Source organism: Gasterosteus aculeatus, chromosome X (assembly GCF_964276395.1).
Source record: "Gasterosteus aculeatus chromosome X, fGasAcu3.hap1.1, whole genome shotgun sequence".
NCBI classification, from domain to species: domain Eukaryota; kingdom Metazoa; phylum Chordata; class Actinopteri; order Perciformes; family Gasterosteidae; genus Gasterosteus; species Gasterosteus aculeatus.
In genome coordinates this window covers 8,790,082-8,804,727 of record NC_135698.1, presented here as the reverse complement: position 1 = coordinate 8,804,727, position 14,646 = coordinate 8,790,082, and the positions used below count along the sequence as shown (strand labels likewise).

The following is a 14,646-nucleotide window of genomic DNA, read 5'->3' as shown; positions in this document are numbered from 1 at the left end:
AGCGTTTATTTACTGCAATCGCTCCCTGTTGGAACTATTGATGTCTACATACGAGACAAATAGAAGAGTACCTCTTCCTTTGTCAGATCCAGAGATTGAGCCCGCAGTATTAATCTTACTCGCCACGAGCCTGATGTGTGATCCAGGCTTTACTTTCTGGATTTCACCACTTGTGTAAAAGTAAGCTGTTGAGGTCGGGACACTGACTTTAGTAACTCACAAGTTATAAGGTCATCCTTCGGTCACCTGAGGAATCTTCTCACAGCTGTAAGACTGACCTGCTCAACCTAACGCTCTCATTGCATTTCCTTCATCTGGCCTCTCAGTGTGGTCCACGCGTCTCTCTCTGCCTCTCCAAACAGTTTAGACATACGTGGCGGTTTTCATGTATTTTGTGAGAGTTTTTCAATAGTAGCATTTTTTCAGTGGTTTTACTGCCTCGGTTATAACTGTCAGAGAGGAATGTTGACGTGTCAGTGCGACTGTTCTTGCCCTGGGATCCGTCTGTTTCTGTACACTCCTCGTGTGGGTGTACGTCTACTCACATTCAAACGATGCTTGACTGTAAGCTTTGCTCAGTTCGGTCTCTTTATTGTCTGTGGTGGTGATAGGCATCATTTACATTTTATGGACTAAGTGAACTAATTAGGGACAAATCATCAGATTAACAAATACTTAAAACAGTTGTTGGTTGCAGTCCTAATTGCCCATATATATACGTTCTTTAATTTGCTGCAATACAAAAGTTCCACGTGTTCATGCTGTCCTCATTACATTTACAAACATCCCCCAAAACATTTATCCCCTTGCTAGAGCGCCGCAACGGCTCCTTAACCCAATAATGATGCCGATGTTGAGCTCCAGGCGTCTCCGCTGCACTATGAGACCACCACCAGGTGCACTCACTGCAATGGCCCCCGGTTTGGGTGTCCTCGTCTGTCATTATGAGAGAATGTCACATATATTCAAGTATACATTATTATTCTCCTGTCATGTCTGCTTTTTTTTGGGACACTTTTAGACTTTTTTTTCCCCGCGATGACTGGGATTAGTGCGAAAGTTGTTTTTCTTACAGTGGGACCTTCTCCACGTGTCTTACAGCTGTACTTTTGTATTTCAGGCCTCCAGATCGTCGACGTAGAGACGTGTTCGGCTCGGCTAACGACACGCTGCTCCATCACGGTGTCGGCAGGGGAAACTCCACCATTGGTCCAGAGGATAACAGTACCGATGGTATTCCTCCAATCAGGGAGTTCCCCTTCTCAGAGGACAAGAGCACAGCCGAATATTTAGAGATCCTCAACTTGCGACCTTTCACTGTCTACCGCATCGATATCCATGCATGTAACGAAGAGGTCGGGCGTTGCAGCGCTGGAGCCTTTGTCTTCTCCCGGACCAAACCGGCAGGTAAATAAGGGTCCTGGATACAATCTAGGATTGATGAAATACAGTCTGCGTTAACATCTTCTCCTACAACGCGTTGTAAACAAGTGCTCGTTGTGTGTTTCCCAGGCAAAGCAGACGACATCCCCGGAAAAGTGACCAATGGGAGAAGTGACAAGGTTGAAGGTTGTGTGGTTCTGCACTGGCCGGAGCCCTTCATGCCCAACGGTCTCATCCTGATGTACGAGATCAAGTTTCGTCTGGAGACAGAGGTAAGACAGTCTGGGTATAACCAAAGACCCCCTCGTGTTTAACGCTATATCAAAATGCAACAATGCCCAGCGCACACACTTAAAGGTACTTTCCACCTCCAGCAGCACTGCGCATACATCATTCGGCACCAGTGGCGCTGAAGTTTAACAAGACTTTTAAGATTACGGATGTGCAAGTTCCCATTGGGGTTTAAAATCCTTTATTCAAAACGAATGCACAACACTTGACCTCACCTCACATTTCTTTTTCCCTTTCAGCCTGAGAAACACGAGTGCGTGTCACGGCAGCAGTACCGCCTGTACCAAGGAGCTCGGCTGACCAACCTGGGCTCGGGGAATTACTCTGCTCGCGTGCGTGCCACTTCACTTGCAGGGAACGGCTCCTGGACAGACAGAGTGTTCTTCTACGTGCCTCCACCCAAACGTAAAAAAACCCCCAAAAAACAACAACATTTCTTGCACATTAAGTACTGTTAATTGGAAAAATGATGGTAAATGAGAAATGACAGCTTTAGTTAGTGCTGATTGTTTTTATTTTTCTGTTCTGTCTGGCAGGAGATGATGGTGTGGCGTTCTATTTGGTCATCATAATTCCCATCATAGTGACACTTTTCATCGCCACCCTCACCACGGTTGTCTTCTTTGTGAACAAAAAGAGGCAAGTATGAATCCACTTTGCTGTGCACAGGTGCAAATTGGTGCGGCCAGCTGCCTAACTCTGCTGTCTTTGTGTTGGTAGGAATAGCGACAGACTGGGGAAGGGAGTCCTTTATGCGTCTGTCAACCCTGAGTACTTCAGTGCTGCTGAAAGTAAGGGGAAAGTGCTATATCTTGTCAAAGTTTCCTCTGGTTTGCCGCGCGTGCGCGCGTGTTGTTGACCCGCTGTCCGCTATGTCGTTCCAGTGTACGTCCCAGATGAGTGGGAGGTGGCCAGAGAGAAGATCACGATGCACAAGGAGCTGGGCCAGGGCTCCTTTGGCATGGTGTACGAAGGACTCGCCAAGGGAGTGGTCAAGGACGAACAGGAGACGCGAGTGGCCATCAAGACGGTCAATGAGTCGGCCAGCATGAGGGAGCGCATTGAGTTTTTGAACGAAGCCTCTGTGATGAAGGAGTTCAACTGTCACCATGTGGTAAGAGAGCGTCTACAGCCTGAACTGAGTGAGAAAAGCGTCAAATGAACAGATAGATTGTTGCGATATGGCTCGAATTAAAGCAACACGCTGATTTGCTACCCAACCCAATCGCAACAAAATGCTATTTAATATCATTTCATAGTTCATTTTCATAGCTGCAGGGATAAAGGTGTCGCAAGGTCTCAAGCACTGAGTCCGCTGTGCTTTACTTTAGTCATGCAGCTACAGCCTGAGGCACAGTTTAGCCTCCTGGATTATGGGTACATTCTCTGATGAGCGCTATGCCTGCCGCAATATGGGTGTTTATTGAGTTTCTGAGGTAATCCGAGGAAGCTCTATAATCATCTTTTACGGTTGCATTGCGGTAGAATTCAGTCTATCAACAACACATTTAAAAAAAAACGAGGTTTCTTTTTTGTGATCGCTGACTGTTTTGCACACTCGGACTCTATATATTCAGAACTTAGATTTAGAATGTAGAATGGATTTAGCGCTTTTGACGTCTCACGCCTGACCTGGGACGTCCTTTGATTGGCGAAGGTGCGGCTGCTGGGCGTGGTCTCTCAGGGACAGCCGACCCTGGTGATTATGGAGCTGATGACGCGAGGAGATCTCAAGAGCCACCTGCGCTCTCTGCGCAAAGAAGTAAGCAGCATTTTCTCACACACCCGCCTGAACACACACATTTCACCTCTATGCTAGAGCTCTTACATAAATAGGTTGACGGTGTGTGAATTGTCACACGGAGCCAAACACACACATTCTGCCCACATTTATTTTCACGGGCCTCGCTCTTCACATAGCATCCATACCTCACTTTATAATGCCCGGCTGTAGCCACTGTCCACCGGTGAGGCTGACTGTACCGTGTTTTTTCATTATCCCCAGAACGCCACCAGCCAGGTCCTACCCCCGCTCAAAAAGATGATCCAGATGGCAGGGGAAATTGCCGACGGCATGTCGTACCTAAATGCCAACAAATTTGTCCACAGAGACCTGGCTGCCAGAAACTGCATGGTAGCTGAGGACTTCACTGTGAAGATCGGAGGTAAGTCAAGTTAATGGTATGCCTACAGCTTCCCCGGGTTGCTCAACGCTGAACTGGACTCGAAAAATAACTGCTTGGGTTTCAGTGAGCGCCTGAGGCAGAGTACTTTAATGTAGATGGACAGAGGGAGGGAGAAGGTGAGGGAATGGATGAGCTCTCGGGAGCTGCCTCTCTCACACAGAATAAGTGATACTTAAAGGCTTTCCCAACCTCTGTTTTTTCTCTCTTCTTTCAGATTTTGGCATGACCAGAGATATTTATGAGACGGATTACTACAGAAAAGGAGGAAAGGGCCTGCTGCCAGTCCGCTGGATGTCTCCAGAGTCCCTGAAAGATGGCGTGTTCACTACAATGTCTGACGTTTGGTATGTGGACACATCACTCTCTCACACCCACTCAGAAACCTGGGTTATGCATGTACAAACCTGTCCTAATTTAGGGGCCTATTCCAGTAATGTTTTCAAATTACTATGTGGAATCACTAAAATATGTCATGCTACGGTGTCAAAACTGTAAAAACATGTGTACACACACACACATTACTTGGGTTTGAACATGCATTTCTGATTTAGCAAACATTTTTGGTTTTCCGCCATCTCCTGGGTAGCGTAGAACAAGAATCATTTGTTTTCTTTTAAGTGACACCTTTTTTTTTTATGCCAGCTTGGACCAAAATCGCAGTTTACAGTCCTGCCACATTTTCTATGAGGAACAATATTGTTGTACAAAAATACAAGTGTTTACTAGCTCCCTTTTTTTGTTTCCCAACTCGAATTGTCTCACGGGTCAGTCCTTAAGAGTGGGCTTAAACTGCTCCAGATGTTCTCAAATGATAGGCTGCAGTGCCAGCACAAACCCACCTCCACATTTGCGTTCTCTATCTTCTTCCTTGATGTTGTGCAGTGGAAGTTTAGTGTAACACACCAACCTATTATGGGCTCCTTAGGAATCCACGAGTAGGGGACTTTTATTTTGTTGATTGAGAAAAACTCTCCAAATGTGGCTTTGTCTGTAAGCAGCGAGACGCTTCTCGTATGCAGCGTTGTAATGACAGACTGTTGACCGTAAACTGAATTTAATGCAAGTTGCGAAACTATGAAAAGCAGGAGTGGAAAAAAAAGTATTGTTCCTTTTTCTCAATTAAGCAAAGAACTTTCTTCATGAATAGTTTCACAGTGAAATTCTTTGCACTGAGTCCAGCAATAATAGCACAAGAGGGATTGCCCCGCTGATGCACAGCTTATATTACCCTCAATGCTGAAGGTCTGTCAGGTTTTAGGTTTAACATGACGGTGACAGCATAAGAAGATGTCTGCTGTGTGCTGCTTTTCTCAAATTGTTCTCCAAAATCCTCCGCTCAGTAAATGTTTTCACGTTGCTCTGACAATTTTTTTTCTTTTTGTTTTTTCTTGGCCACTTATGGGGTCTTGATAATGTTTTGGTCCTCAGACCTTTAATTGAATGAATAATTCATTATTAACATTATTTGATAAAGTGACTACAGGGTGCAGGATCTCTGTCTTTATTGCAAGGAGTCACTCTGACTTATTTCTCTGTAAAAAAAAAAGAAGAATTCCTTCTAATAGAAACCGAAGCAAAGAAAGGGGAACAAACTGTTTGTAACACAACAGCCTCTAACATTTTGAGCTGTTGCACTCAAGGCAAGCGGCTCCTCGTTGACGTCCGAGAAGAGGCAGAATTCCTGAATTGATTTTTGATAATTCTTTTATTTCCTGCCGCAGGTCGTTTGGTGTCGTGCTGTGGGAGATCGCCACCTTGTCAGAACAGCCTTACCAGGGCATGTCCAATGAACAAGTTCTGCGCTTCGTCATGGAGGGGGGCCTCTTGGACAAACCTGACAACTGCCCTGACATGCTGTAAGTCTCCTTGTTTCTGTGATCAGCGGCGGTGTGTGGTTTACATTCCATCGCCCCCGAAGGGCTTCGCACGGCCTCCTGTCACATTCATATTTTGTCCAGTATTTATTTTAAGTTGCGGTTCGAAGCGTGTAAGATATCATGTGCTGCGCATGCTTCGTCGGAGCCAAGATGAGGCCTGACATTAACGTCACAGGTTAAATGCGGTCTGTCAGTGACGTGGAACCTGGCGGTGGGCAGCTGGCAGCGAGAAGCCTCCGTCAGCCCCGTCAGCCCCGGGCCCCTAGAAGGGGACGACGAGCGGCGCGATTCGCGAGATGACGTCCGTCCGTCCGTCAGTAAAACGCGGTGGGAAAGACGGGGAAAGAATCCCTCGTGAATCGTCTTGGCTTGTAAGAGGAGAGAGAGAGAGAGAGACATAAACGGCACAAGCTGCTTGTCGGCATGCAGCGTTTCTCTCCTCTCCCACTCTGACCTCAATGAGAAGGCATTCTGCCTCCTCCCCTCCCGCCATCCACGGCTGACCTCACCTTAGGAAGAGGGCCGAATGTTGCGGCAACACAAAGCTCTCATTTCTATGGCAGCCTGACTATTTTGACCCGATTACAGGAGTGTGTGGGTTGTGTTACAAAGGTGGTGGTGGTAACGTGGGCTAACCTCCCCCGGTCTGTAGGTTTTCAGGCCTTTTTTTGCTGCTGGTTGCCTTCAATGCGGCGTCTTAATTGAGAGCTCCGCAAGAGTGTAGTGCAATGAAGCCCAAAGTCTTTACAAAGTGAATATAAAGACGCGATGAGTCGTTCTTGGAGGGCCCTGAATGTCGCCTCCTCGTACAATCTCTCCCGTGCTCAGGTACCTGTGGGCCACCGATTGTACTCTGTTACTTGTTTGGTTTCCTGTGGACAAACGGCCGTTCTCTCTTGCAGGGTTGGGTCCAAAGGAAATTTAGACTCTGTGGTTATATTAAACAACAGATTTCTTTTGAAAGGTTATTATTACTGTTATTTACCATTAATAAATGATTAAACATTTACCATAGATGTTATGAAAGTGTTCTGTACTCCACTTGGCCTGGACGTGTGTCTGTTTCTGATTCTATGTGAGTGTGTCCAGATTTCTTTTTGTTATGCTGGTGAAATTTCTTCTGTGTCTAGACTGTGCGCAGACTGTGTTCTTTTGTAAAAGCCAGACTGTGGCCAAATTTAATTTTGAAAGCACATTTTTGTCACTATCTCGCCAGACATGTGATTGTTTATAACAGGCAGTTATTGGTAAAGTTCAGACACACATACGTAAGCTGTATTACCCCAGAGTGGCCGAGCGTTACGTGTCTTTTCGTGGGAGGTCTGTGTTTGGACACCCTAACGTCGGCATTGGGACACTTGCTGCATTTCTAAAGAAAAAACAAAACAAAAAACAAGCCACCCCCTGCTGTCTGAGTAGGAGGCGAGGCGCGCGCTCGCAGGGCGGGTGCTTAGTTCTACCCATAATTCCCCTGTGCAGAGACTGTTGTAGACTGCAAAGAGACTACAGCGAGAGAAAGAAAACAAGAGAGAGGGAACAGAAAGAGCGCAGCTGAGATGTCTGAGGTGTTTGTCAGCCGGCCTCGGCGAGTATTCTTAGCTTGTTTGTGTATAATTGAAGTTGTGGCGTGTGGTGCAGCACCGCACATGACTGTAATAATTCTCTCTTTTTATGAAGTTGTTTTGACATTCCCAAAGCTCGGCTGCTGGCCTGGCAGAGGAACCTGCCAGCCGTTACTGATGCCACTATGCCATGTTGTAGACATAAAACACACCCACATTTTTAATACCTCATTTGAAATGGTGTGTTCACTAAAACCACATCTCAGCAACAAACCTGTATGAAATTGAGTAGTACAGTGTATTTGTCCAGTTTACAGTACAATGCCTTGTAATGTCAACAAAGCTCAACATAGTGAACTGAGCTTTAACTTCAGTGTCTCCTGCCACCTGCTGGTGAGAAATAAAACGTTTCATAGGGTAGTTCCATGTTTATTCCAAGTCTGTGTTAATGCAACGCTGGCCATTTGCAAGAGTTGCTGTAAACTTCCCTCTAATCCTTCTGGCTGTGAAGTTTAGGCTAAAATGACAAAGCAGTCAAAGTGAGTTAAACGTTGGTGTCTTTCAAAATGTTGGTCTTTTTAGAAGGAAGTCATCTCGACGTTCATAGTGGAAATGTATTATATCAGATTTTAAAAAAGTGAACCTTTTCTTTGAATGATAAAACGCTCTACTGTGCATGTATTTATCTTCTGCGCATCCCCTGCAGGTTTGAGCTGATGAGGATGTGCTGGCAGTACAATCCCAAGATGCGGCCGTCCTTCCTGGAGATCATCAGCAGCATCAAAGAGGATCTGGACCCTCCCTTCAGGGAAATGAGCTTCTTCTTCAGCGAGGAGAACAAGCCGCCCGACACCGAGGAGCTGGACATGGAGGTAGAAAACATGGAGAACATTCCACTGGACCCCGCGCCCACCAGGCAGCCCCCTACTACTGCTGCCACCGCACCTTCGTCGGGATGCGTGGTCGGAGGCACGCCGCCCCCCGCCGCCCAGCAGTTATCCCCCATGCAAGGCCCGGGCACTCCCTTATTGGGACCCATGTCCCCCGCCTCCCCTGGCCGGGTGGCCTCGGCGTCGCCGGGCCAGGCCTCGGACAAGCCCTCGGGACACGTTTCGGCCAACGGGCCGGCGGTGGTGCTACGGCCCAACTTTGACGAGTTGCAGCCGTACGCGCACATGAACGGGGGCAGAAAGAACGAGCGCGCGTTGCCGCTGCCCCAGTCGTCGGCCTGCTGATGTCAGACCAGCCCCTCGTCCTCCTTTTCTCCTCTCGCACAGGGTAACTCAAACGCCTCCTCCGTCTCTTAAGGAGGTCGGTGTGAAAGGTGAGAAACGACTCTCTTCTGCTGGCTTCCAGTAGATGGTCTCTCCAGTCCTTGAAGCGCTAGAGTCTGAGGAACAGTAGAGAGACCTGCTAAAGCATTTAGGAGTTTGGTGGCTGGGACTCGACACGGAGGAGCTCCTTCCTGTGCCGCCTGTGTCGTTGTTATATAAGTCCGTTGAGAAGGAAAACATTACAGGCATGTTCCCTGACATACACATTTAGACAGGAAATTATGGTCATTTTTTTAGCTTATCTGCCAGCAAATCCAACAGAAGAGCACTTTTTTTCTGGGTGTGTCTTTGTACAGAACACGTGATTCTAATATGGCTCCATTACTAAAAGACTTTCATTCAAAATTACTTTTTAATTTCATGAGCGGGCCGGCTCGTGTCTCGCGAGAAGGCCTCCATCAGAAAGTTTGGACTAAGGGGGGCCTCTTGTGTATCTGCCAAACAATTGCCAAATTAAGGTTCTTCTTCAGTTTCAAACAGGTCTCCCTCCTTTTCGGCTGTGGCTCAGAGTTGAGACGTCTGGTAGACTGCAGGATTCATGCTCGTGAGGGTCGTGGGGTGGGACAGTGTCACTGTTAGGGAAGCCTGCATTCAAGTTCGCAGTTCAAAGGTTTTTGCAGCATCTGCTTCTGGGGTTGGAATAAATCTAGCAAGACATGAGAGACTTGGAGGAGAAACGGGACACTCGAGTGATTTGTGTGAAAAGGGGAAAACGCAAAAGCACGGCTGTTTGATTTAGAATTTTGAAATGTAACCAGTGGCCTTGTTTTAATCAAAGTTTATGCTTTTTTAAAATCTATTGAAGCAATATTGGTTAACAGGAAATTCATTAAAAAGAACGGCAATGTCTATTTTATTTCAAACCATTAGTAAATTTACAAGTAATCTGCAATTCATTTGGTAATCAATTAAAGGCCTTCTTTTTTTTTTTAGCAAAAACATGGCCAGACTTGGTTCTTCAGCTCCTAGCGTGCAGTGATTTGCTGCTTTCTTTTTTTTTTTGGGTAAACAGGATTTTCCACTTTATCACTTGAACATCTGGGTGAAGCACATGCGTGACTTGCGTCGGCCAACTCTGAATCACAGTCTCAGTCTGTCCTTTTTTTGGTGAAGAAAATCTAAACAAAGTACCACACGTTTCACAAAGTCACTGGACTTCCTAATCAAGGAATATGAATGTGCCTCCACATAGAGACAAAGCTTTTTGACCTCTTTAAAACAGTGCATTTATTTTGGGAGGTGGAACATTTTACTCTCTGACACTGCTGTTCCAATGAAATGGCACCAAATATTCCGTGACGAACAGAAACATGAGAAATTGATTTTAGTAGCCGAGAGACGACTTTTCAACAGGTCTCCTTTAGAATAGTCATTAGTTTCTCTATATTTCAAACACATATAAAGGTCTTACAGTTGTATTTTAGACTGCAGGATAATTTTTATACACATTATTGGTTTTGTCACTTTTTTAAACTTTTTACAGTTCAAAATGTTTGCCTCTATGTCTGTAGAGAACAAAGCTGCTATTTTATTCTTTTTCTCTTTTGGATGTGCATATATATATATATATATATATATATATATATATATATATATATATATATATATATATATACACACATACAGAAATCCTTCAGGTTTGGTATTTCATGGTCTCCACTATAGTCCATTTCTTATATCTTCAATCTGTTTAAAAAAACAAAAAGCAACAAAAAACATAATTTTCTGTTACCCCAAATGTTTTTCTGTAACACTATTTTGTTCATTGCCTTTTATTTTTATGAAATATTTTCTCCTGCATTTGTTTGTTGTCTATATTATTATTATTATTATAATTATTTGGAATGGACACCTTAGCTCGATGTGTGAGTGTGTACTTTCTGCACCCTTTGTGTACTAGCACTGCGCCTAGCGTTGCCCTACGTGCGACTCAATCTCAGGTTAAAGTAAAGGCTTTGCTTTTTCCACACATTCTCATGATCGTCCTCTACTTGGCTCAACGTAACCCCCCCCAACCCCTTCATGTTGTGTTGAGTCCAGTAGTGTCCCCCCCTCTCTCTTTTTTCCCTCTATGCCTCCTTTTTAAGTCAATGCGAGATGAATTTACACCTGATCTGGTATTTGAACCCATCCATTTCTTGCCTCCCCTCGAATCAATAATTGGGTTGTCTTTTAAGCCATAATTATGCCAACCATCCCTCAAAATATATATTTCTTCTCCCTATTTTGTATTACTTCAGGCTCAATATAAGACCACTTCTGCTAATGTTACTTCATCGCAATGGATCTTATTGTTTGTCTTTGTGATCACTGCTTCTGAAAACCAAATAACGGATGGGTTAAAGGCAGATGAAGTCCAGGAAAGGGAAGACATTTCACTTTCGTGAATGGAAAAGGGTCTTAAATGGAGGCTGAATGAAGGATTTCTCCTTGTCTATTTGGAAATGTTGCCTTGTTATTTCCCCCCCCCTCTATTTGAAGTTTTTATTTTCTCTGTAGGAGTGTTATTTATTGATTTTTTTCTATTTTATTTTCCCTCTTGTGATATCAGTTTAAATCACTGTATAAATGCCCCATGATTCAGTATAAAGTTTTTTTTTGTATTTTTGTATGTATTTTCTTTGGTGTCATGACTGGGGGACTTACAGTTTTATTTTCTTTTTTCCTTCAAGTACATATCTACCTCACTCTTTTTAAATCAACGTGTTTGTGCATCTCACTTCCATCGATATGTATAGAAACCTCATCTGGATGAATCCCACGGGGATCTAGATAAACCTCACAAAGTCAACCTGGAAAAGAGATGGAATATCTTTTGTTGCGATTTCAGTCCACCGACTTCATGCCCAGTTTGCAAAAAAAAAAAGTTTCTGTCTCTGACAAGACATAAGAGAGGACTTCAGTGCGTTTTAGTTCTCTGCAGAATGAATTGCTGTTGGGTATTTTACGTGACTATGTCAACATACACTTTCATTTGACCGGATACATTTTTAAAAAAATGGCGCAGGTACAGTTTAAGAGACCAGGGCTCAACATCAACAGCAAATATTCCGTCTCGACTGATTACCAACATAATTCCACAACCTTAAAATCCTCAAAAGACAGAAACCTACATTTAAAACAAATTAAAAATGTATTTATATAGAAGCCCCAACAATTATAATGGGGGAATATTTAAAAAGGGAATGTTTGATTGACCTCCAGGAAAAACAATATATTGGCTAAAAAGACCCTCACATCCAGATGCCATTCACACAAATATCAGTAAGTATATGGATGAGTTATGTGATGTAACAAGCAGCAGACAGGTAGCATTTCCACCTACATGTTACTATTGTAGAAATACACCATTTCAATAATTATTTAGTCATTGTTGGATTACACCCTTCTTAACATGTAAACACTTTCTTCAGCATCACATCCCCTGTCTAATTATTATCTGAATACCATAAGATGAGAACTGTAGACATCCTTCCCTGGCATTTCCATCATTACAATGCCTATTTCTACTCCTACCTACACGAATGCTGCTGGTTAAAACGATCACCTCAGTGGAGATTATATTGTTGTCAAAACTGTTGAGTGGGAAAATGGCTAAAGAAGCGTTTATATATTTAACTTCCATTAAAAACGTCATTTCTACTCACGGCGGCTACTTGGAGAGGACTGTCTCAGTGCGAGGCTTCTGGGCTGGAGGCGAAGGATCTTGAAATGATTACCCACAAGCAAAAGACAAAAAAAGAATGGATTATTGATAACATAATGTCAAATGTATATCCTGAATTAAGGTTGTTCTCAAGCCTTCTATCCGTGTAAGATTTTAAGCGAATCAAAGAGTAAAGTATTTTTGGTTGGGGAAACCGTTTGATTACTGCTAAAATCGCCACAGAGCAGCCAACGGCTCGTGTGGTCCCTTTACATATCTGTGCATATATGCATTTCCATTTGGATGTAAGCAATGATGAAATCCAAAACTTTCAGTTCGTATGAGTAGACATCACATCGACCTTTTGTGAGGTGAATTACTGGTTACCATTGAGTCAGAAACCTGTCACTTAAATAACAGGTGTTCTGCGTAGATTATGGGTAGTCATGGTTAACAGTACAACAACATGATTAGAGAAAGATGATAGGTCTAGGTTTACAGCATCACATAGTTGCTTTTTGCATTGCCAGATTTCAGTGTAAAGACACAGTAACTAACTTAAAACACATTCAACTTTAGTCATCTTTATCATTTTTATTCTTCTGAATGCAGAGCTCAGGTTTATGCATTCACACTGCAATAATAAGTTTGAGGTTTATCATTATCATGCCTCTGTTTTTAGGAGTTGCATTCCTATACCTTTTGAGGGGGCCTTGATTTACTGCTAGTATTTTATTACAATTTCACAAAATCTGTGTTCATTACCTGATTGGGGAAAGAAATGATTAAAAAAAGCTTCTCTAGACTTTTTTTCAAGCTCTCTAAGGCCTCAAAGGTTCTTTCGCACCTATAACTGAGATGGCATGTTTTGACACGCCATCTCCAAATGTGTATCTGAGATTTTCTTGTATTTTCTTTTTTTCTGAGATTTTGAATAAATAAATGAATAAAAAATGTTTTACTGTTCGCTCAATTTAATCCTTCCCGATCATCGGTGATCATGTACCTCCAGCATGGGGCGAATGAGCAGAGGTGCCAGTCAAGACGAGCGTTATCTCATATTGCTGAGTGTCAATCATCACTGGAGCAGATGCCTACCTGCTCATCTTTTCACGTGTTTGTTTCAAAAAGACCACTGGAACCTCTAGCTGCGCCCAGATGTACAACAAACTGGGACCGCAGAAAACACAGAGGGTAATGTAAGACTATCCCGCTTATTACATAATCCGTGTGTAATTATACGTTTCGACAGGTAGTGTCTTCAACGCAGCGCAGCTTTGGCTACCGTTCATGACGCTGAGATCATGACGTCTGTGTTTCTTCCTGCAAACTTGGGGATATTACTAACTGTTTAAAAATATTATATATTATAATAGTATTGTGTATGGTTTGGTATGGTTTGAGTTCATTATTTTTTTCCTCCCCAAGGAGGATCTGTAATTTGTTATGTTTTTGTGTGTGCACCCCCCCGTGTCTGTCCAAAACAAATCCTTCGTTTTGCATATTACTTCATATCCCTTGTGGCCTGTTAGCGCTGCACGCTCAAAGTCCTTGTGGTTACGGTGACTCACACTTTCTCAAAACACATTTCATCGACTGTCGTATACCGCCCCCGCCCACGGGCTGCAGAGGCCGCCAACCGCCATTACACTCAAATCAAAAGAAGAAGAAGAGGACACAACATGATAACAGAGCTGAGCCCCACAGTCCCAATAATAATCTCCACCCTTGTGGGTGTGGTGCCCCCGCTGACCCTGTGCGGGTTTAAGGGTATCCCACTGGGAAATCGTTGAGGGCTCTCTGGTAGACATTTTGAGCCATTTATGAACTCTCTCCGTCAGTCAGCCGTAGATGCCCTCGGCCATTTCAATGTGACGTTAAAAACGGGACAGCCAGCGAAAGCATGGAGAAAAAAATGTTAGCCAAGAGGACTGTACAGGGGTCAGCCTGTCATGTTAAATTCGCAAGTAAACAGTATACAGATTAAGGATAGAACAAAAAGGCCCTCGTGAAATCAGATGATATTTGCACATTTTGTTTATTAAATATTATTTTTTCATTAAGCGGTTTTCATGAAAAATTATTTACTTAGACCTCTCATCTTATGAGGAAAGATCCCGGAAGGTGTTCAGATCAGAGAGTGAAAGGTATGGAATAAATGCCCTCAATCGTACATCATATTTGTTTACGTTGTCGTGGTGACGTGCGTTTTTGCGCCATTTTCAAGCCCTCACAGACTCACTTACCAAATTAAGGCAATTAAGCCCTTGAGGGATTTGGGTTTAGAGGCGGACTTTGGGGAGATTGAGACTATTTCTTTGAATCAACAGGCCCATGTCTTGTCATGATTGGTTATAAGTTTACCTA

At 43.7% G+C, this 14,646-nt stretch overlaps 1 protein-coding gene across 1 annotated transcript in view; it reads left to right on the top strand.

Annotated features, from left to right (window-relative positions):
* The window catches only part of LOC120809290 (insulin-like growth factor 1 receptor), a 59,134-nt gene extending 47,520 nt beyond the window's left edge, over positions 1 to 11,614 (top strand). The window contains exons 11-21 of the mRNA XM_040162991.2: positions 1,121 to 1,407; positions 1,513 to 1,655; positions 1,914 to 2,079; positions 2,211 to 2,313; positions 2,395 to 2,465; positions 2,559 to 2,788; positions 3,332 to 3,436; positions 3,680 to 3,839; positions 4,075 to 4,204; positions 5,582 to 5,716; positions 8,006 to 11,614. Of these exons, the coding sequence (XP_040018925.2) occupies positions 1,121 to 1,407; positions 1,513 to 1,655; positions 1,914 to 2,079; positions 2,211 to 2,313; positions 2,395 to 2,465; positions 2,559 to 2,788; positions 3,332 to 3,436; positions 3,680 to 3,839; positions 4,075 to 4,204; positions 5,582 to 5,716; positions 8,006 to 8,534 (2,059 nt within the window). The 3' untranslated portion in view covers positions 8,535 to 11,614. The remainder of the gene's footprint in view (positions 1 to 1,120; positions 1,408 to 1,512; positions 1,656 to 1,913; positions 2,080 to 2,210; positions 2,314 to 2,394; positions 2,466 to 2,558; positions 2,789 to 3,331; positions 3,437 to 3,679; positions 3,840 to 4,074; positions 4,205 to 5,581; positions 5,717 to 8,005) is intronic.
* Positions 11,615 to 14,646: the final 3,032 nt, after the last annotated feature.